At 41.2% G+C, this 20,674-nt stretch overlaps 1 protein-coding gene across 1 annotated transcript in view; it reads left to right on the top strand.

Moving 5' to 3' along the window:
• Nucleotides 1–18,639, top strand: part of samd4a (sterile alpha motif domain containing 4A) — a 54,872-nt gene extending 36,233 nt beyond the window's left edge. Inside the window, exons 7-13 of the mRNA XM_041938104.1 lie at nucleotides 531–777; nucleotides 877–962; nucleotides 1,757–1,875; nucleotides 2,390–2,591; nucleotides 4,669–4,795; nucleotides 7,220–7,303; nucleotides 11,858–18,639. Coding sequence (XP_041794038.1) covers nucleotides 531–777; nucleotides 877–962; nucleotides 1,757–1,875; nucleotides 2,390–2,591; nucleotides 4,669–4,795; nucleotides 7,220–7,303; nucleotides 11,858–11,886 — 894 coding nt within the window. The 3' untranslated portion in view covers nucleotides 11,887–18,639. The remainder of the gene's footprint in view (nucleotides 1–530; nucleotides 778–876; nucleotides 963–1,756; nucleotides 1,876–2,389; nucleotides 2,592–4,668; nucleotides 4,796–7,219; nucleotides 7,304–11,857) is intronic.
• Nucleotides 18,640–20,674: the final 2,035 nt, after the last annotated feature.

The raw sequence follows: 20,674 nt of genomic DNA on the forward strand, positions 1-20,674 counted from the left end.
CCAACGCTTCGTTTTAAAATTTGTTCCTGCTGCACTGGTCGGGCTGGGGAAACAAGACACCTGTTGCTTGGTATTTCGGGTTTACGCAGACTCATGTACAGCTCTGTGAGGGGTGGGAGAAAGGCTGATATGATGCACACGGGGAGTAGTCACAGAAAACAGCATCTGTGTATTTTTGGTATTACTTTATTCTCCGCTCTATCACGTGGCAGGGATCGCTGCCCCTCTGTTTGTCTGTTAGCCTGCCTCTTTCTTGTTATACAGAATGTAGAGCAAGAGTAACAGATTGTTCATGTATGATTATGTTAAAATGTTTGTGATGCAGGTGCATCACAGAGGTAATCTAGGATAGTCACTTCATTGGAAATCTCACTCCAGATCTGTCACTCCAGTAGCTGTCAAAATGTCATCTTAGGTTCTGTCCAGGGAAAAAAAAAGCCTTCATTCTTTCAAATCTTTCTGATCTGCTCCTCCCTTACTCTCCATACCTCTTCTTCCTCCTCTTCTCTCCTGTCATTTATCACCATCAGGATGTGTTGGAGGGCAGTAATCTGCGCGCCCCGCTGCAGGAGCTCCACCAGATGATCATGACACCTATCAAGGCTTTCAGCGGTGGTGAGGAGGCCTCCCTGCAGCGCCCCCTGCTGAGCCCTGAGGGCAAGAGCGCTGCACCTGGCTCCCACCTGAGTGGGGGTGGTGGAGGGGAGGCTGAGTCAGGCACCAGCGTCATCGCAGAGGGAGATCTACCTGGCCAGTTCACTCGCGTCATGGGCAAAGGTGAACTGCATGCACCAGCCTCACTTGAGATTGATTTCATGGACTCAGAAAGGTTTGTGTTTTGTTTTAATCTCTTATTTTCCATCCGTGCCTCCTCAGTTTGTACCCAGCTACTGGTGTCGAGGTCAGATGAGGAAAACATCAGCTCCTACCTACAACTCATCGACAAGTGCCTTATCCATGAGGTAACCCCAAATACATTCAGTAAATATGTTCATACATACTTGGAACTGTCCCCTCCTGTTAACAACAGTATGTGCAAATACTTTTCCAGCAGAAACTTCCATATATTGTAATGTTGAGACAATTCATCAATTTAATAATTTGACTTGAAAATAAATCAGGTGGTGGTGATACAAGGATAAGCCATGAATCATAGATGATAGGGCTTTACCTAAAGGCTTTTCTTTTTTTTACATTTGAAGCTTCTATTGAGGTTTTTGAATGAAGCATTTAATATCTGTTGTCATATTTCATGATGTCAACACCCTTAAAAAAAAAAAAAAGAAAAAAATTCACCTTGTGTTACTCGGGTGAGTTTATTTGTTTATTCACCCCCAACAACCAGATTACTGCGCATCAACTGTAAGATGCCGAGCAATGGCGGGCACCGAGGCCATTTGTTTCTGTGAGTTTGTTTTCAGTTCAGACTCTGAATCTGACTGAACACTCACCAGACTTTTTTCTGTTTTCTCCTTTTTGCACGTCCATGAAGTAAAGTACATTTCCCCACCAGTACGATGTCAACGACGAGAGAATTACAGTACCCCCCCCCCCCCCCAACTTTGTGTCTCTGAAATTCATTAAGTTATAGTATGAATGTACATTGTGCAGCATCGTGCTTTAGATTTGCTTTCATGTGAAGGAGAGTTCTGAGTGAAGCAGTCATTTGTCACGACACAATGCACCTGAACATCCTCAGCTAGTCATGCGTCATCTAATCCCTGATTCCTACTCTCTGTCCTCCCTTCTCTGTCAGTCCTTCACTGATACGCAGAAAAAGAGGCTGTTGTCATGGAAACAACAGGTTCAGAGGCTGTTCCGGTCCATTCCGAGGAAAACCCTCCTTGACATTGCAGGGTACCGGCCGCAGAGGAGGTAAACTGAAGCTTTCATTTCATTGTCTTTTTTTCCTTTTAAATGTCTCTGCTGGAAAAAAAACAAAGTTTAAGTCACTCTCACTTTAATAAAACTACCAGGAAAATCTAGGTTGTAAGAAAAGACTACCGATTTCTTGCTGTCAGTGATCTCCGAGTAATACATAGAATCAATTAGAATATGTACCAAACCATTCTAATGGCTGACAAACACATTTCCTGAAGTTCACAGATTCCCCTTGTCATTATATATGTAGTCAAACAGAGAAATGATGAGATGGATTCAACCTAGACTAAAAATAGCAGTTACGATAAGAAATGTGGAAAAAGGTCTGCTGTTTGTTTTTAAAATTACATTTTTCACATTCAGATTGGAGTTAACTTGTCTCTTGTCTCGCTTCTTCTTGGCCTCACTATTCAGTTCATTAATGTAAAACTTTTTTAACACAGTTCCAAAAACTGTGGTCATGTCCAATGTTTGCTTGTATCTTACTTTTTGTCTTGTCTTGCTGCAGCCGTTTCGGCCAGTCCAACTCTCTCCCCACCGCTAGCTGTGTCGGGGGCAGCGTGTCAGCCAGGAGGAGCCTTCGCCAGTTCCAGATGCCCTCCAGGAGCTTGCCAGGTGCCAGGCTGGGCCTGTTGGGCAGCGGGGGGCTGCTGGGACCCACACCTCGCAGCTCCAGCAGCACACCCACTGGCCCTAAGCAGGGGAGACAGGTGGGTCAAACCAGCAGACAGCAAGGAGAGACGTTAGAGTTAAACCAGCATGAGTGTAAACAAGTTCCTCCATAATTCATGGGTATGATGAGCCATTCAGTTTCAGAGAGTGTTACTATTTATTATTATTCACTTACATATTTTGATATATGTGAAGTTAATTTTTCAAAGATGTCGTTAGGTTCACCTCCGCACAGACTGGTCATCTTAGAGATTTCAACAAATTAATTATTTTTATATTTAGTGTGTCATTATTTGATCAAGCATCAGTTGAGTTTGTCAGAGAGCTCAGATGAAGATGGATCTTTCAGATTTTTTCCTTAAAGGCCTGTGAATTAAAGTTCTCTGAATACAGAAAGACTAGAGCCAGTTTCATGGCGGTATCGTGTGTATGCAGTGGCTGGAATGTTGACTGGCAGTGGTGTTCGTGACTGTACAGAGGAACATTTTGAAATGTGTAATAATACATTCCAGGATGTTTACAATAACCTGGGCAGCAGAATTCCTGCTTCAGCACGTATTCTGCCTGAAATAGACTTTTTATTCCATGACAAAAAATAAAAAGTGGGGTGAGGAAGAGGAGCAGCGGTGGTGTTTGGCGAATGAAGTGAGGTGGATGGAATTCGTAGGCAGGTCACCCCACATACCAGAGGCTCTGCGTCAGTGCCGAACACTGGAACGGGAGGAGCTGTGGAGCTGTTTCAGGCCCATCCTGGCACACTTTGGTCTGGGCTAACCCAGTTCATTGGGAACCCCTCTCTCTCTCTCTCTCTCTCTCTCTCTCTCTCTCTCTCTCTCTCTCTCTCTCTCTCTCTCTCTTACTTACAATTGGAGGAAATACCTCAGTTCCTCCTCCTCACACTGGACCTTCTTGTGTGGGACTGAAATGTGGATGTGTAGAGAAAGGGAGAAGGAGGGTGGGAGGAAAATATATGAGTCATAGTTCGGGAGAGGTAGCTGTAGTGTTGCAGGAGGAGGGGCAATTAGAGAGAGAGTTTGTGTGTGAGAGAGAGAGAGAGAGAGAGAGAGAGCCAGTCAGAGGCAGTGAGAACAGTGCACAGGCATTTCCTGTTTTCCCTGGCCCGTGGCACTGGAGGGCCGCGAGGAGGGAGGGCAGAGGGAGAGAGGTGAGGGGAGGGGCATGTGGTAGTGGTGTTGGGGGTATAATAGGCAGGTTACAGTGAGGAATTCATGTGGTGAGCGTCTCAGACTGTCATTAGGTGTGGGCCAGACATCCAGACAGGAGCATGGGGGGTGAAAATGTTGAAGAAGCTGTGGACTTGATCTTACACCCAACTGCTTTCAAGCATGCACATTTCACATTTGTTGTTCGTTTCATCTCTTTGATCAGTGAAAGTTCTAGCAATGTGTGAAAAGCAACGATGTAGGAAATTGGAGGATGTGTGAGCTTGAAATTTGTGCTTCAAGTAATATAAAAACACAGCTTTGTCCTTTAAATGTCCATGTTTAATCCTAACTGAGTTATCCACAGGTCATTAAAAGGTCTGAAGCTGGGCAATCCTGGTGACTGATGTTTTTAGCTTCTAATAAAGAAAACTGTACAAAAAAATGATAAAGTCTAAATGCAGCATATGCTCAACGCTGTTATAACTTTTTTTTGTACCACAGTGAACATTCAAAGTTCACCATGCACCCTTAGAAATCATAATTATTTCATTGTGCTTGATCTAGTAAATTATTTTAACATTTTCCAACACCAAATTGGTCTTCAGTTCTGATAAGACTTACAATAAAAGGAAGTTATAAAAGTTTGTTTAAGCGTCCCAAAAATAGAATTTGGTGACATTTCCAGATAAGATAATTTATGGGGACTATTATTATCTAAACACTTTCTACATTAAATTGAGTTTAGTTATTGCACTGTGAGAGCAGAAGCTTTTACTTACTCCAAAAATCCTTTGAATATATTTCCATTAAATTTGCTGGACAGGTGCAACAGTAGATGAGATGTTAGTTTGACAACACCCATTATTTAACCATAGCTATGAGACACTAACCCTACGCAAGTGTTTTTCATGTTCAGTAAGTTGATTTAATGTTAAAATGTCCTCCTCAGGGTTTGTGGTTCGCCAACCCTGGAGGAAGCAACAGCATGCCCAGCCGGACACACAGCTCCGTGCAGAGGACCCGGTCCCTTCCAGTTCACACCACGCCACAAACTATGGTCATGTTCCAACAAGCTGGTAAGAAACACTGGGAAAGGCACAAATTCACACACCGACACACATAAAAATGCAGCAGACTGAAGATACAACCATTTCAAGACGTATGCAACGCAGATCTACCGCCGTGCATTCAGCCTGCGTTGGACCCATTCATATTGTCTGTTAACAGAGAATTCATTGTGCAGTCTAGTTCATACACTAAACTACAAACCACAGAACTGTGGAGTAACACTGGGCTTAAAAAGGTTTTGTATCTTGTCTATACTTCTGTCCATACTCGTACACTCCCTCTTTCTCTCTTTATCCCCTCAGAAGGGGGCACAAGTGCAGCTAGTGTAAAAAGCTAATCGGGAGGGAGCCCTGTTAGCACTGTTCACTTTCAGTTTCTCCTTGTTAGTTTCTCTTAAAGTAATGAGACTTAATGCCAGATTCAATTTGCATCCATCAAATTTCACAGGCATTTTGTGATCTTTAAATTTATTTCTAATTTGAGCTGCCATATTGTCACCACTAAAACCCCCGGCCTAGACTCACCCTGAAAGCCCCCCACTCACAGTATCCACACAGACCCTGGTCATGGTAACCATGGGCGCCAGGCAGAGTGACCTTTAGTAGCCTCTGCTGCCTGGACTTTGTCCCACAGGAACAGTGGACAGTAATAGGACAAGCTGGGACTTCCTCTGCTCTGTCACACACACATGCACACACCAGAAATGTCCTCTTTTTAGAAAGAAGAGGAAAAACAGATTTTAAAAAAAGCAGGAGGGAGGAGGGAAGTTGGAGGGAGAGCGGAGACTGTATGTGTGAGAGGAAGAGACAGAGGCAGGGAGGGAGGAAAGAGTCAGAGGAGTCTCACAATGAGGCTCTTTGTGCAGTGAGGACAGGGCTCCCTGGCCCACTTTCCTTCCCTTTCCCCTCGCCTTGACTCACTCTCTTTTTTAGCTTTCCCATCTCTCTCCTTCCCTCTTTCTTTCCCATCTCTCCTTCTCTAACAACTCTGCAGAGTCATGCACACATAGCCGTCACCCTCTAGGGTGGGTATAGCTGGGTCTCAGCCAGAGAAACTGATGTGAAGGCTAGGCCTCCCCCTCCCTCCTGTGTATATATGTGCGATCTGTCTGTTACTCTCTGCCAACAGATGGATAAAGAGACTTATTAAGTGAAACACAGCAGAGAAAAAGAGGAGATGAAGGAACAAGTGTGTGTCTATGCGTAAAGTTTTTCAGTGTGTGTTTGCGTCACTGTAAGTCTGTGTGTACTGGGGGTGGAGGGGTGTGTGTGCTCGGGGGGTGTTGGGGGGATTTGGAGCCTATAAATAGCCCAGTGTGGACTACTGGGCCTAACTCAGCTTTTCTCTCTGGCCACAAGGGATTTTCACTGCCCGGCCTGTATTGAAGACTCAGCTAAGGACTAAATGGCTGGAAGGGGTTGCTAGGCTGTACTGTGGCCCAAATACAGCCACCACCTTCACACACATTCTCCCCCCTCCAACCTCAACCCAACCCTGTACAAAACAGTCTCCACCCTGCTCAGAGTTGAGGCCAAGACAGCCAACAGCAGCGAGCACCTGAGAGTTAAAAACGGAGAAAGGAGAAACTTATGTGAGCTGCCATTAATGATATTATAAGGCTTAACATTATTATGGTATTAATAATTACTGGTTGGAAACTGGATCTAAGATGTGCAGTATGCCTGATATTAAAGTCGTTCTGCTAGAGTTATTTAGTTCACAGGCTCACCTGTGGAGGTGATCAGGTGATACTGGCATGTCAGTATTCTGTAGATCGATATGATGGTCAAGTTAGCTTGATGTCAGTTCTGTTATCTTTATTAATATTTAGAATATTTGAATGTTAAAAGATTAGATCTGATCATTAGAGTGTGAGATAATGATAGTAATTCTTATCACCATTACGTTCAAAGCAAAGAACATCAGTTATATTACACACACACGCAGCCCTGCTTCAGCGGTGCAGTCATTGTTGTGATGTAGCATGCGTCTCAGTGCTGGGGTTACCAGTGTGGTATAATCTGATTATTGAGGCTACACTCTGGTTGAGTGCACGACATTGTCCTGTTGAACTGATCTGATTTCTCTTCTTTTGTCCTTCGCCAACTCAAAGTTTAAGCATTCTCATTGTCGTCACTCTGTTTAATTATGCTCAAAGGCATCTGATTGAATTTGTGAAGTCTTTGTAAATCTAATACAGCTTTTCATCACCTAATGAGGAACCAGTGGACACTGATACTGTACATAATCTCTGCCATGGAGGATGCCAACTGTTGAAAATAATATTTAATTTGATCAAATTAAGTTTTATTCTCTTGGTGAACCTGCTGCGATCGTCATCAGGACATTTTCTTAACATTATCTGTTTAATATGAATATAATTGAATCACTAAAGCTATTGTCACTTGAAATTTGTTTCTGTTACTGTGCAGATCTTCAGTTACCGGTGACAGAGCCAGACATCAACAATCGCCTTGAGTCTCTGTGTCTGAGTATGACAGAGCATGCCTTGGGAGGTAATATACAGTTTTAAATTGATTTTGATTATTGAACCTTTGATATATAACATACTGTTGTTTAAGAGCATGTGAGAGTTCCCTCCTGTTACTCTGTATCTGTCTCTTTATTACATGAACAGTACCATGCTGGGTAGAAGCCTCATCCTGTCTTTGACCATGTTCAGGATGTGATTTTTAAGTGGATCATAACGTAATGTGGCTATTCATATCCCTCTATGCATGATTATCATATTGTTCAGGTTTCTAATGACTGTCTGGCAGTGAAGTCAGACAACAACAGTGCAGAGAGCAGTCTCTGTCCTTGTTGTACCAACTGACTAATCTTAGTTGTTGAGTTAATCCACTCTGGGTTCTGCTGCCATGGCACTGTTTGGTTTTAAAACTGCCAATGTAAGACAAGAATGATAAACTAGATCTGTGGTTCCCAAACTACTACAGTGATTCCCCCCCATCCAGCTTGATGTAAAATATATGACATATGTGAACTAAAAACAGCATTAAGTGAAATTAGCATTAAGTGAAATTAGGCCGATTCTCTATCACATAGAAAAAGAAATGATGTACGTTGACTCTTTTTGCACATGTCACTGATGCTGCAGAGGTTGAATGTTTTGTAGCACAGGCCACAAAATTTTAGCACAAGTATATATATATAACATCTGTTTCTATCTCTAAAACAACCACAAGTAGTGCAGTTCTTCACTTCAGTAGGCATGTGACTGGCAAAGGACAGTAATGCTACATACACAGGACCATCCAAATGTTTTCAGGCAAACATTTTCTTTATTTGCCCATAGTGGTAAAATGTTATGCTTAACATCCATATATTACACTTCAAATGAGCAGTACAAAGCTCAGTGAATTTATATATCATACATCATCATTTGTATTCAATTCATATTGATTCTAGAGTATGAACTTAAGTTTAACAAACAAGCTATTCCACACCTAAAAACCCAAATCAAAGGTGAAAACATTAGTCACAACTAGACCTGTGGATATGGTGGCCATTCCCTAAGTACTTTGTTTGAAAGTTAGTGAGTAAAGGTTTTTTCTTTTTAATAAATCTTGCTTTGTCCTCGGCCTCTCATGGCACCCACTTCAGAAACCACTGCTGTTTCACTGATTTCACTGTCGTACCACAATGTTAAGGTCATAATGTTTTAGCACTAATTCACACCAGTTGTTGCTGACAGCGCTGCACAGGTAGCAGACAGCCACCAGAAACCAGTGTGGTGTATATATGTCACAGTATTATGTTTCACAGGCTTATCTGGGTTCCTGTAACAGACATATAACACTGAGTATAACACATCAACATGTAAGCAGGACACCCGTGCTTCCATTCCCTGAGCTTCAGTTTAAAGCTTCTGAACAGGCCAGCAGTTGGATCTGACTCGACCAGAACTTCTGTGTTATTTTTAAAGCCAAAAAACAAACTCCACAGTGTCCAAAAGTCATATCAGTCAATCAGTGAGTGAGTCATGTTTAGGCTCTGCGACTTCAGTTGATGTTAACACTGATCTTAAGGCTGACTGGCCCACTCCAACACACAGTCAATCATCCTATTGTGTGCACAGCTTAAAGTCTGGAGACTTTGGCCCATCGATAACTCCAGACTCACTGGAGTCAAACAAGAGTTTTTCTGCTGTGTTATATTTGGTTTGTCCAGTCTGGCCAAACAGGTCCAAAACTCGCCAAGTTTGAAATCTGACAGCGATTTTGTCAACAGGCAAGGCAAGTTCAGCTCAACAGGGAAATAAAATGAGACAAGCCAGAAGAGAAAAGTTGTTTTCAACAAAAACTCTCATTCACAAATATAATTTAAATCATCAGATATGATGATTAATCTTATTTCAAATATGACAATTAAAGTTAAGTTAAAGAAATCTCATACAAAGTTCTTTATCTATGTTATCTTGTATTAATGTGATATGAAAGTAAACTTGAAGTTGAAGCAGGGACTGTTGGAAAAGCTGATTGTTGTATTCACATTTAGCTGTAGAGGAGGACATGGGAAAACCTTTCTGAAAGAGAGAAACGGCAGCACGTGACCTCACATCACCTTGTTTATGAGGCTCTGTCATAGTCCTGCTGTGTCATGTACACATGTTTATGATGGCTGGAGGATGTATGTAATAGTCATAGTCCTAAAGTTTAAAAATACCCCCTTTTTCCTAGCCTTTGGTTTTCCGTCCACCTTCTAAACCACTAGAAAGTGACCTTTTGATCATCATAAAACACTGGTTTACATCTAGTGTGGACTAGCTTTTGGGAAATGATGAGCATTTGTGAAGGAATCTTAGAATTATGATTGATAAAGGATCTGTTTTTGACTTCATCTTATCAAGTCAGAATAGCCCACTAAAGAAGATACAAGCATTCTTCTGTTGTTTTGGCATTTTATATGGATGGCAAACTGTTGAGAATAACTATGCTAAAGTGAACAGAAAACACATGAAAGTCACTTTTAAATCTACTTTCAAATCTGTCAGCGTTATACTGTAGTGGACACGGCCTGAGTGAAGTTAGTCATTTGGTGACCAAAGCAGAATTTTCCCATGTACAGTGAATTTTAGTCTGGGTTAAAGTCGGTGCCAACTCCCCCCATCCTGAGGTGAAAACAGTGGACCTCAGTGCTCGGCACAGAGCAGTGGACAAGTGCTGCTTTGTGTGTGTGTGTGTGTGTGTGTGGGTGTGTGTGGTGGGGGTGGGTGTGCATTGAACTGAAGAAACTCAGTTTTTTTTAGATTTTCTAGTCTCTGGCACCCAAACATCCAGCTGACTGTGGTGAGCTTCAGAAACATACCTTGGTGACTGAATCCCAACCCGCTACAGGAAATGACTTGAAACACAATGTTTCATGGGCATAAAGAAAATTATGTTGATGTTTAGTCGGCAGTTGGTCAGTTTTGGAAAACCTGGTGTAACGAAACAAACTCAGAGCAAAGTGACTCTGAAATGATGCTCATTTTCATATTCCTAAACTATATATACTGACAAATACAAGAGCATAGACATGCCCATTGTAATCAGGATGGGATTCAGATTTGATTTGGTTCGCCCAAATTTCATCCCTGCTGACATGAAAACTCAGCAAGGAAACTACTTTGGAGTCAAAATGACTTTAACTTGAAAGCCCTGCCTCACTTATAATGCAACAGGGGATCAGCATCTGTGCCAGTACTGACTTTATTAAGTGGATTGGGTGTTGACAAATGATGATGTGACAAATCCACATTGAATGCAGTTGCTTCATCAATGTCTCTATAAAACTCAGGGCTTCCAGTATCAGTTACATTCACTTCCACACAGTGAAGTGAAAAAGTGATGTCTGATCAGTGCTCGGTATCGGCACATATCCTGAGTTGATGTATCGGACTCAACAACATACAAAACTTCAAAACAAACCCAGTGAGTTCGTTTTGAGTTGCACAGTAAGCGCATTAGATCAGATTCAGGTTGAGGCAAAGTGTGAATTAATCACTCGACACATCAAACTCCACGAAACAAACAGACAGAACAACAAACTTAAAACACATTCAGCTACTCTAAACATGTATGTGCACATTTACAGCCTCAGCTGCTCTGTTTACACTTGACTCTTGTGTTGTAAAGCTTTTTGTGTATTTTGCTGTATTCTGCAACAGCTCGAGATGACATTAACCTGCCCTTTCAGAATCATGATGGAGGCGTTATGTTTGTGGAATCAAAATGTCCACCAGTGTGTAGCTTGATAACATTTTCCTCTTCAGCCACACCAGAGGCAACAGCTGTCAGACTGTTGTTTTTCTCTGAACGGCTCTATCAGTATTTTGACAGATGTGTTGTTCTCTCACCATGACAGTGTGGGCCCTGGCCCCACACTGTTCACCAAGACAGGAAACTTCAGGCCTTTACTAACAGTTCATGGCAATCAGATGAAATCCTATTCATACAATGCTTCCAATAAACACTCGCTAGCCCAAAGAGGGTTACAGACATGTTAAGGATGATTTTAGAGTCATTAGAATGACAGCCAAGAACAACCAGCATCATAAAGGGACCAAGAATAGTAGAAAGGAGAATTACATTTAATAGTGTTAGAAGTTAAAATGAATGAAAGCTGTGGTTGATTTTTTTTTTTTTTAAACAAACAAAAACTTTTAGCTTATTTGGGAGATCACTTCTAAAGGCAGGGAGGAGCATAAGGAAGCGAAATGCTGCCTCCACAGCTGAGTAAGTTATAGTTATAAGGCAGCACAGGTTCATCTGAAGCATCTGTTTGGCCCACATGGATCAAGCACATTGAACATTTGAGCTGGTGCTTGACTGCTAAGAGATCTGAAATCCTCTGTACCAGCATATTCCTATTTAGGGTCACAGGAAGGCTGGAGCCTGTCCCAGCATGTGTTAGGAGCCTGAGGACTCATGGCTGCCTTCTCACACTTTACTATTACAACAGTTTTATCTTCATCAGGACCTTTGATTCTGCCTTCATCATAACACTAACATTTCGTTTTCACTGAGTTGAAGCCTAATTCCTTTTCTTCTCTCGCTGTTCCTCTTTAGACGGTGCTGACCGCACATCAACAATATGAAATGAGGACCTCAGTGAGAGCAGTAGGACAGCGCAGGTTCACGAGGCTCTCTCACGATAAGTCACCTCGAGGTCACCAGCCCTCCTGTCCCCTCTCCCTGTAGCCAATGGTAGAGCTCAACCAAAGGATCGGGCGGGATCCAAGAAACACAAGAGAGCCGGTCATCAAACCGCGAACACAAGCTATCACATTGGCACCGTCCATCGGGTCGGAAAAACACACTTCCTGCTCCGCCAGCATGCTCACAGTCACCTGCATCTGGGTGAGGAGAGAGAAAAGCTTTGAACACGGCCTGGACAGTGTGTGAACAGCGCCCCCCCCCCCCCCCACTTGGAGAGGCCAGATGCAATACTGCAGCCCAGTCAGTCCCAGCAGACGGGAGATGCTGGCTTGTGGATCAGGGCCCAGTGAGACTGAGGCCCTTTCCCTCTCTGACACCCTCTGGTCCCCGCGCATCGACCACAGCTCGTGGCATCTTTCAAATCCATAACAGTACCTCAGACCCAACAATAAGATGAGACGAGCAGAGCTAGAAGGATCCAGAAGGAAGTTTGGAATTTCCTTGACTGTTTTCATTGAGAACTGAGTGTCCAGTGAGGATGCTCGTAGAGCTTGGGAAAGCCTCTTGCTCAGTATTGGGTGGCAAAAATATCATTTATTTGTTTTGTATGTATTTATTGTTTACATAATGATGCTACTTTCAAAGGGTACAGAAACATGTATGAATTTCAGGTATGAATCGTGTAATATTCTGTAAAGCCTTGGCTGTCTACCAGCTTTACGTCCCATGAGTAGCCATCACGCTAGTTTACAACCAACGTGCTTATCCTTTATTTTAGCAGCCGGCAACACAGACGTGTTGGCTTGAACATTTACCAAGAGAGAACAAGAGAGCAGAGTGAGAGAGAAGGAGGTAGAGCAGACGTGTGAAGAGGGATGAGAGGAAGACGGTGATGTGGAGAAAGACACAGGAAGTGTTAGGAGAAAGAATCGAGGTGAAGTGATACTGGAGAGGGAAGCGGATGTTTAAAAGAGAAAGACATCAGAGGCAGGACCTTTGATCGGCTGATGATGACAGAGGAAGATGATGTCATGTCTAATCATATTCTGAGTCTGTGAGTGAGTGTCGGAGGAAGTGAGCTTGGCAGCGGTCAGTTACATAGTGTTTATCCATAGCATGTACTGTAAGAACTCTTTGAATTCAGAGACTTTGTAGGCACAACGCATTGAAGATGTACGTTTTTATATACGTAAATGGGAGATTAATACGGCTGTATCGTCGGTGGAATCTGTCTGCATGTTCAGATACCGGGTTTAGTGTTTTTTCTAAAGCAGGGTGATATGCTTAAGCTGCATGTTACAACTAAATATCTTTCTTGGAGGAAAGGAAGATTGTGAAATGTGGAGTGGCAGAAAAAAACAGGAGGTCGACTTGGTTTCCACTCAGACCTTGTTGCTGAGAGGATTGCAACATTGGAGAAATCACACACAGTCAATCCATGAAGGGACGTTTTCCCAGAGATTGTCTCATTAGTGCTTACCTCCACCTGCTGGCCAAACACTGTCACAGCAGGGCAGATGCTGAAGTCCATGGAGTCACTGGCACTCTACAGGTGGTTGATAAATCATTTGTGATTTCTGATAACAGAGATATCAGTGCTGCAGGAAGACTGCCGGTGGAACATGGTCCTGTCTGTTCTGTCTGTGCAGGCCTACATGGAATTTATTTTCTTTTTTAATTCTGAATCTCATGGTTATTCTGTGTCTTAATATTTATCCACAGTTTATTGTGTCTGGAATACAGACTTTATAAGGATAGGTTTATATCGAAATAAGCTGGTTAGGAAACTCCCCTCTGTGCCGCTTTCAACTAAGCACGTGTGCTGCGAGTCCTGACCTGAATGGTCATTGTTGAGGGTTGTTGATTATTGTTGTTTAGTTTCTTCATTAGTTTGTTGCAATTCTATAGTACTTCCTTTGTATCCTGCACTTGATATGATAATGTGATACACTAAATCCAAATGTTCAAGGCTCAAGTAACAGTTTGGTGCTTTGGAGTCGGAACAAACGGAGCAGATGGAAGAGACACTCGCTCTCGACTGTAGAGCTACAGTCTCAGCAGACAAAAGTCAAGCGGTGGAACCACAACAGGTGGCGCCGTTGAATCCTGCAGCGGAGACAAAAAACCCTCGTTGATTGCTGTTTGTCTGATGGTGCATGTTGGAGTTGAAACTACTTCTCATGTCATTTCAGCCAGAGCTGAATCATCCTACACACTTAAAGGACCATACCAGTGTTTATGCATGTTTTAGCCCATTCACTACCATCTGAATGCACCTTACATTACTACCAACTGTTTTTAGATCTTTTGAGTCGGCTTATCTTACTATGGTATCAGAATTAACTCTAACTAGTGTGAGAAAGTCAATCCATCACAGTAAACAGTAAAGTTTCTCTTGTTTGATGCAGTGCATATCTGCACCTGCGAATGAACTGAGCTTCAGGTCTTTGCAGCCTGTGTCATACCACAATACAAACCACTGGATACCTGTTAGTCTGAGGAAACATTGTCAAAATCAAATACAGCACGGCATGCTTTGCAAATTAGCCAGCGGTGAGGCATTCAGTATGTGAACTGTATCAAAGGGACTAAAACATGCAGAAACAGGCCTGTCTTGCTTCAGATCCAGTGATGGACAGTCTGGATCTGTGCACATTCAGTGCAGACAGATAGTTCACACACACCACAGATAATGTGTGTGGGTGTTTTACAGCCATGACATCGCTGTGCACTCTTCAGATTTCTGTCTCTGTGTCTGTGTGAGCGTGTGCGTGTTTTGTGCTCTTATTGTTAAGAGTCTATAAGAGCCAATCAGACACCATCAGTAACTTTTTAAACGAAGAGGAAGACTCCGCCAAAGCATGAATGTGACATGAACCCATTGTAATCCTGAATGGAGAAACTGATGTTACACCTTTGACATGATGTTTTTTTTCCTGATGCTCTTCCCTGAGAATCAGACTGTTTCAGTGTCACTGCCATATGAATCAGTACTTAAAGTAGATACAATTATTTATTCTTTTTTTCATAATTTTTGCAGAGGTGATACTTTTACTCATTTAGGTGTATTATTATTTAAAGTACCATATGTATTAACATGTTATGGCTGGTGACCATACGTACATCTCAAATATTAACATAGTTATTGTTGACTTGGACTATTTTTTCCTTTTCTTTTTTTTTTCTTGCTGTTGTTGAACTATAATCTTGTTTTTATCTATCAGTGTCATGTTGAGATTTTTCATGTGAAGCTTCGCTGTCGGAGCGCAGCTGAGAGCCAGAGCCGGTCCATCACAGATACATCCATTCATGTTCGGTTACAGAATTCACATCGGACGAGCCGTCTGCAAACGGAACAGCAGTGTGTTAATGTAGTTTTGGCAGGCCAGGAAGTAGACTGGGCCATTCTGATCTGGAGTCTGAAGTTGGTGCTGTGGGCGTTTTAGCGCCAAACTTGATGGTCCTGAGTGGGAGAGGTTTATACTGTAGGTTTCTGGGTATGTTTAAAGGACAAGGCTGTTTTTTTCTTATTTTTTTGTATTGTAACAAATCTCACGAAAAGACCAAATTCAACAATGTCTTCATCTGTCTCTCAGTACTTTCTGACTTCCCTGCCCTGTATGTGGCTATCAACACCGAGCGCATTGTTTCTACTGAAAACAAACTGTTCAAAACTGGTTTGAAAAATATTTAGTTTCATATGTTTAAAAAAGAGCTCAGTGATTTCCTAAAACAGCAGGTCACTGTAGTTTTTATCAAGCTTTACTCAAACATGAGGACATCTTTCATTTGCTGGGGACTATTGTCAGCGGCGGATGAATCCACATGTGGTGCTCTTGTGAGTGTATTCAGGCATGTCTTCATCAGCTGGTTTGGAGTAAATTAAATGGAGGCTACAGAGAGCTGGTACAGGCTGCATAAGGCAAGGCAGTAATAAACAGAGTAGAAGAAGTAGAGGTCACGAACCGGACACAAAACCAGTTTTTTGCCAACCACCAATAATCCTCAAAGAAGAAGAAGAAGAAGAAACAAAACTGTGCATAACAATGCGGATGGAGACACGGCTGCTGTGTGTGTTCATGGTGATGAAGGAACATGTCAGCCAGAGCCACAGTGTGGCTCATTAATGTGTTTTTAATGCAGCTCAATGGCTCAGAGGAAGAAGATCTATCAGGCTGTGATACACACACACACACACACACATCAGTTCGTTGCTGGCTTTGGTTGTTTCATTGGATTTGTTTATATTAAGAGAAGAAGAATATCACCAGACTTCTCCTTTAAACATGTTTCACATCGTGTTACCTGCAGCCAGTAATGTAATCAAAGGGATTGTTAAAACTGTAGTATTTTTACAGTATTTTTATTTACTTTCATATCAGTTTGCCATGTTTGAGTTATAAAGGTGTTGATACAAACGTGAGACTGACATTTATTTCAGTTTTGTATAAAAACACGAGTTCTCTTCTGTGCCACATGTAGAAATACTGACTGACAGCCTTCAGATAGTTTGTGTTTTTTCAATGAGACGTAACAGAGCAGCGTTACAAGTTTTGTATTCAGAGTTCAAAAGAAAAGCACAGGCCTCCAGCTCCTACTCACCCTGGTTTCCTGCAGCATCTCTGGGTCAAAGAGGCGAACCTGTGACGAGACGCTGGAGGGTTTCAGCTCCGGGTCTGGATCATTACACATCTCTTCAAACCAAATCCTTTATTTTTGTTTTTTTCTAAATGCATATCAGCTCTGTGGGTGACCAGGAGTGCTTCTAATGCTGTGCACACTGCAGTATTAACAGTTAGATAACGCCTTGATATTCCAAAAACATTTAATGTACTTTAAGTCAAGACATATATGCTGTTTTGTATCTTTAAATTTTTTTTTCATAGATTCTGCAGTTTAGTCAGTTTATGTCATTACTGGGATGCCAAGACTTTTTTTTTTTTTTTTTGTAAATTCAGCTGCATCCATTCTGTAACAAAGTGTTACTGCTTGACTGTGCTCCTCGATTTCATTTAGTTTTATTTTATCAAAGAGCCGATGTCCTGTATTGACTGCAGGCTTACGTATATATTTGACAAAAAGATTATTGTATGTTTAATAATAAAAAAACACAAAAAAGACAAAAAATGGAAGAAAATGCAGAAAAAAGGAGAAAATGGAAAAAAGTGTAATTTATATTTTAAAACTGCATGCACAAGGCTGGGAAAGTCATATTTAGAATAACAAATGGCAGTGCCTTTTTTCTACTCGAGACATTCACCCCAAATGTAAATGGTTTTATGTAGACTTTAAAAACTGTAACGTGACAGCTGTGCCGGTCTCGTTCACACTGCAGCTTCTTGTGTCCTGATTCAGATTCTTCCTCCTCCTCCTTTCTGGGTGACCCTGCGTTGTTTAACACACAATTCACCTGTTTTTCTGACTTTTTAAATCTGACCTGTGGTCATGTGACAAGATTACTGATGCTGGTTTAACGTCACAGAATTGATCACTGTGTCCAAACATTCACTATGTTGATGATGATGATATTCAGAGAGGAAGAAGACTTTGTGTGGACCGATCCGTAATACAGGCCTGCAACCAACAGTTCTTTTCATTATCGATTAATATGCAGATTATTGGTTGATTGATTAATCTTTTGGTCTTTTAAAGGTCAGGCACCACAGTTTAGAGTCAGGCAAAATTATGTTCAAACAGAATCTGCAACCATCAAATGTTTAAGTCTCTTTTGTCCGAAAAGTGACCCAAAGGATTGATTATGAAAAACAACTTCACAATCACCATTTTTGATTTGTCATTTTAAATAGTGCAGCAGTGAGATGCATCAATTCTCCAAACTCTGACCAGATCAGTGATTTAATGTAGCGCCACCTGTGGTGCTGCAGTAGATCGATACTGATGTTATAAAGTCACTGTAGTCACTGTTTTCTATTTTCTTACTAACTCATAGTTTCCACGTGCAGTTCAGAAGTGACAGTAGTTAGAGTGAAGTGTGCAGCTCGCACATGAACAAATAGTCCCTCTCAGTTGGATGCAGATGTACAGATTTTGAACTGGCACCTAAAGAGAACTGCTATTTGATTTGTTCTCTAGGACGCATTAAGGCGTCATTAAAATCTAAACTTATTTTACAGCAGCTCAAATCAACGTTGAGGAAAATTTAAACCTGTGACTTCAGGTTTATTGTTCATGGACAGATGATCAGAAGTCTTCAGATTAGAGTGTTCAGAAGAAACTTCTGTTGGATGTCAAACCTTCACTGATGAAAGCAGCGTCTCGCCTGATTGGTGCTGCTCTCAAAACCAAACATGACCCTTCAGGCAGACTTGAATCTGAATTGAGCGCTGAGGCGTACAGTGTGAACGCGTCCTGCGGCGGTGAACTCGGTCTGTTGTGTCTGTACTCTGTAGGTACTTCTTAATGCTGATATGAAGTTAGGAATTATTCTGGTCTGTACAAAAAAATGTGTGTGAATGAGTGTGTGACAGTGAGGGTGTGTGTGTGTGTGTGTGTGTGCGTGTACATTCAAGTGTTTTTCAATGTGTCTTGCTGTAATTTTGTCGCGACGTACCAGAATGCTGTGACTTGGCATGCCCCCGTTATACATAAAAAAAAGTTGTAACTCCTCCAGTGTGTCTGTGTGGGTGATTCAGTCTGGGGCCTTGAAAAGGGCCTTGAAAGTTTTTCTTTCTCTTTTGCTGTGAATGTTGAATTAAAATGTAGTTCAAATATTCCACTGATTCTTGGGAATTTGGATAAAACAGGTTTTAATTTTGAAAATAAAAAGTTTGTTAAATTACAAAATCTAAAGGTATATCTTTATAGACCAAGGTCTTGGCTGTTCAGCGATGTACTGGTGCAACCTCCTCTTTTTGTATCTTTTTTTTTTTTGTAAAATAATGACTATGAAATTGAGGGGAATTACAGTGAATGTTAGATTTGGTTAAATGTTGTCATGCCATTTTTATTTGGCTTTAGTCATTGGAGATGTAATGACATAAGCCAAATGAACATGGCATTTTAGTGACTTGAGAGAGGGGAAGACACATCTTATCCCCTAGGGTTGGACAATATGGAAGAAATATAGGGGGAATTACAAAAAAAGAGATTAATGAAACATTACAGGTCATATTGGTATTTATTGTGAACAACAATTTTATTCTAGCCTCCATTAAGGACCATTTGGAAAAACCTGACGGTGGTGACTTCTGACGGTGGTGACAAAAACCTACTCTTTCACATGATATGCATGAGTTGTCAGCATTAGACATCTTGCTTCCCCTCTGTTGCTAGCTACTTCATACCTCTTCTTAAAAAGTATACATTTATGTCAAAATCTAATGTAATATTTTTTATACAAAAGAGACGGTGTTGACATGTTATGGTTGCGACAGTAGCAGTTTCCAAAAATATGAACAAGTTTAAGAGAAAATAGCTAACTTACAGGAGCTTGAGTGATCTTGAAGCATGCGGTGGAGCTGAAGGTGTGAAAATGGGGTCCTCAGGAATGTAGCCGACCTTGTAGGTGACTGATTTTATTGCTTTTTATAAATATCTGACAGTGGTGACGAATATGTGGGACACATTTTGAGCAACCAAAAAATAATAGTAAATATTGTTCAAAGCTCCCTGTTTGTAGTTTTTAATACATATTGTAATGACTCTTTCATGTGGTAAAGATATTGTTCAATTCAATAATTACTTTTTGTTTTTTTAATCAAGTTGAAATTATTATCTCCTACCTGAGGACAACTGGTTTTGTAGGCCATAGACCAGCATTTATCATTGAATTAATAAAAAATAAAAATAAACTTATAAAAGAACCTTACATATGTTATGTTATTTCCAACAGAATTAGCACTTTTCTTAGTGGGACATGTTTTTGCCAAAGTTTCAAGAATCAGTGATTCATTTACTCAAGTACCAAAGTACAAATTTGAGGTACTTTGAGTTTTTCTAGTCTTTGCTACTTGAATCTGAGAGCTACATTTATCTGAGAGCATTAATTACTTTTAAAATCAAGATTGCACAGAAAACATGAACATTATGAAGTACAATGTCTTAAATAAACTGAATTATCCAACAGGTTATACATTACAGCTGAAATGAGTAGTCGATTGATTGATTTGTCGATTGACAGGAAATTAATCAATCAATAATCAAAACATGCATTGTGGGAACTGTAGGATTCAGTGTTTTTAGAGTTTGACCCATAACAGGAACTAAAAGTCAGGATATCTGAGCCTCTGCATCGATTTTGATGTTTCTTTTGTAGAAATCTGTCTCTTGTAGTCGCTCAGCTCTGTGGAAGTGTGATGGTTATAAATGGTGACCAGTGAAAGGAGTTTTCACTGTTTTCTGCTCTGAAACTTTCTCTTAAATGAAAAATTATTTCTCAAACTTTCAGTTTTGTCACAGGTTTACAAAGGGTGACAGAACCGCAGGCTTGGATTTATTTTGGTCGAAACAGTTTAATCAACGTGCTGTCGACTGGCTTTTTTTAAATGATAAAAGTGTTGAGGATGGGATTCTCTACCTTCTGCTTGTCTTTGCTGATATGACCACTGGAGGGCGCCAAAGTAACAGACTGACTTAAATGATGAAAAAAATTGTTTTTGTTTGCCCAATCATAAAAAACAGCCCGTCAGTCACTGTGGGAGGGATGTGATGTGTCATTGCATTGTTTTGATGTTGGGTAGACTTTCTTCTTCTTCTCAGTGACAGATT

Source organism: Chelmon rostratus, chromosome 1, assembly GCF_017976325.1.
Source record: "Chelmon rostratus isolate fCheRos1 chromosome 1, fCheRos1.pri, whole genome shotgun sequence".
Taxonomy (NCBI): Eukaryota; Metazoa; Chordata; class Actinopteri; order Chaetodontiformes; family Chaetodontidae; genus Chelmon; species Chelmon rostratus.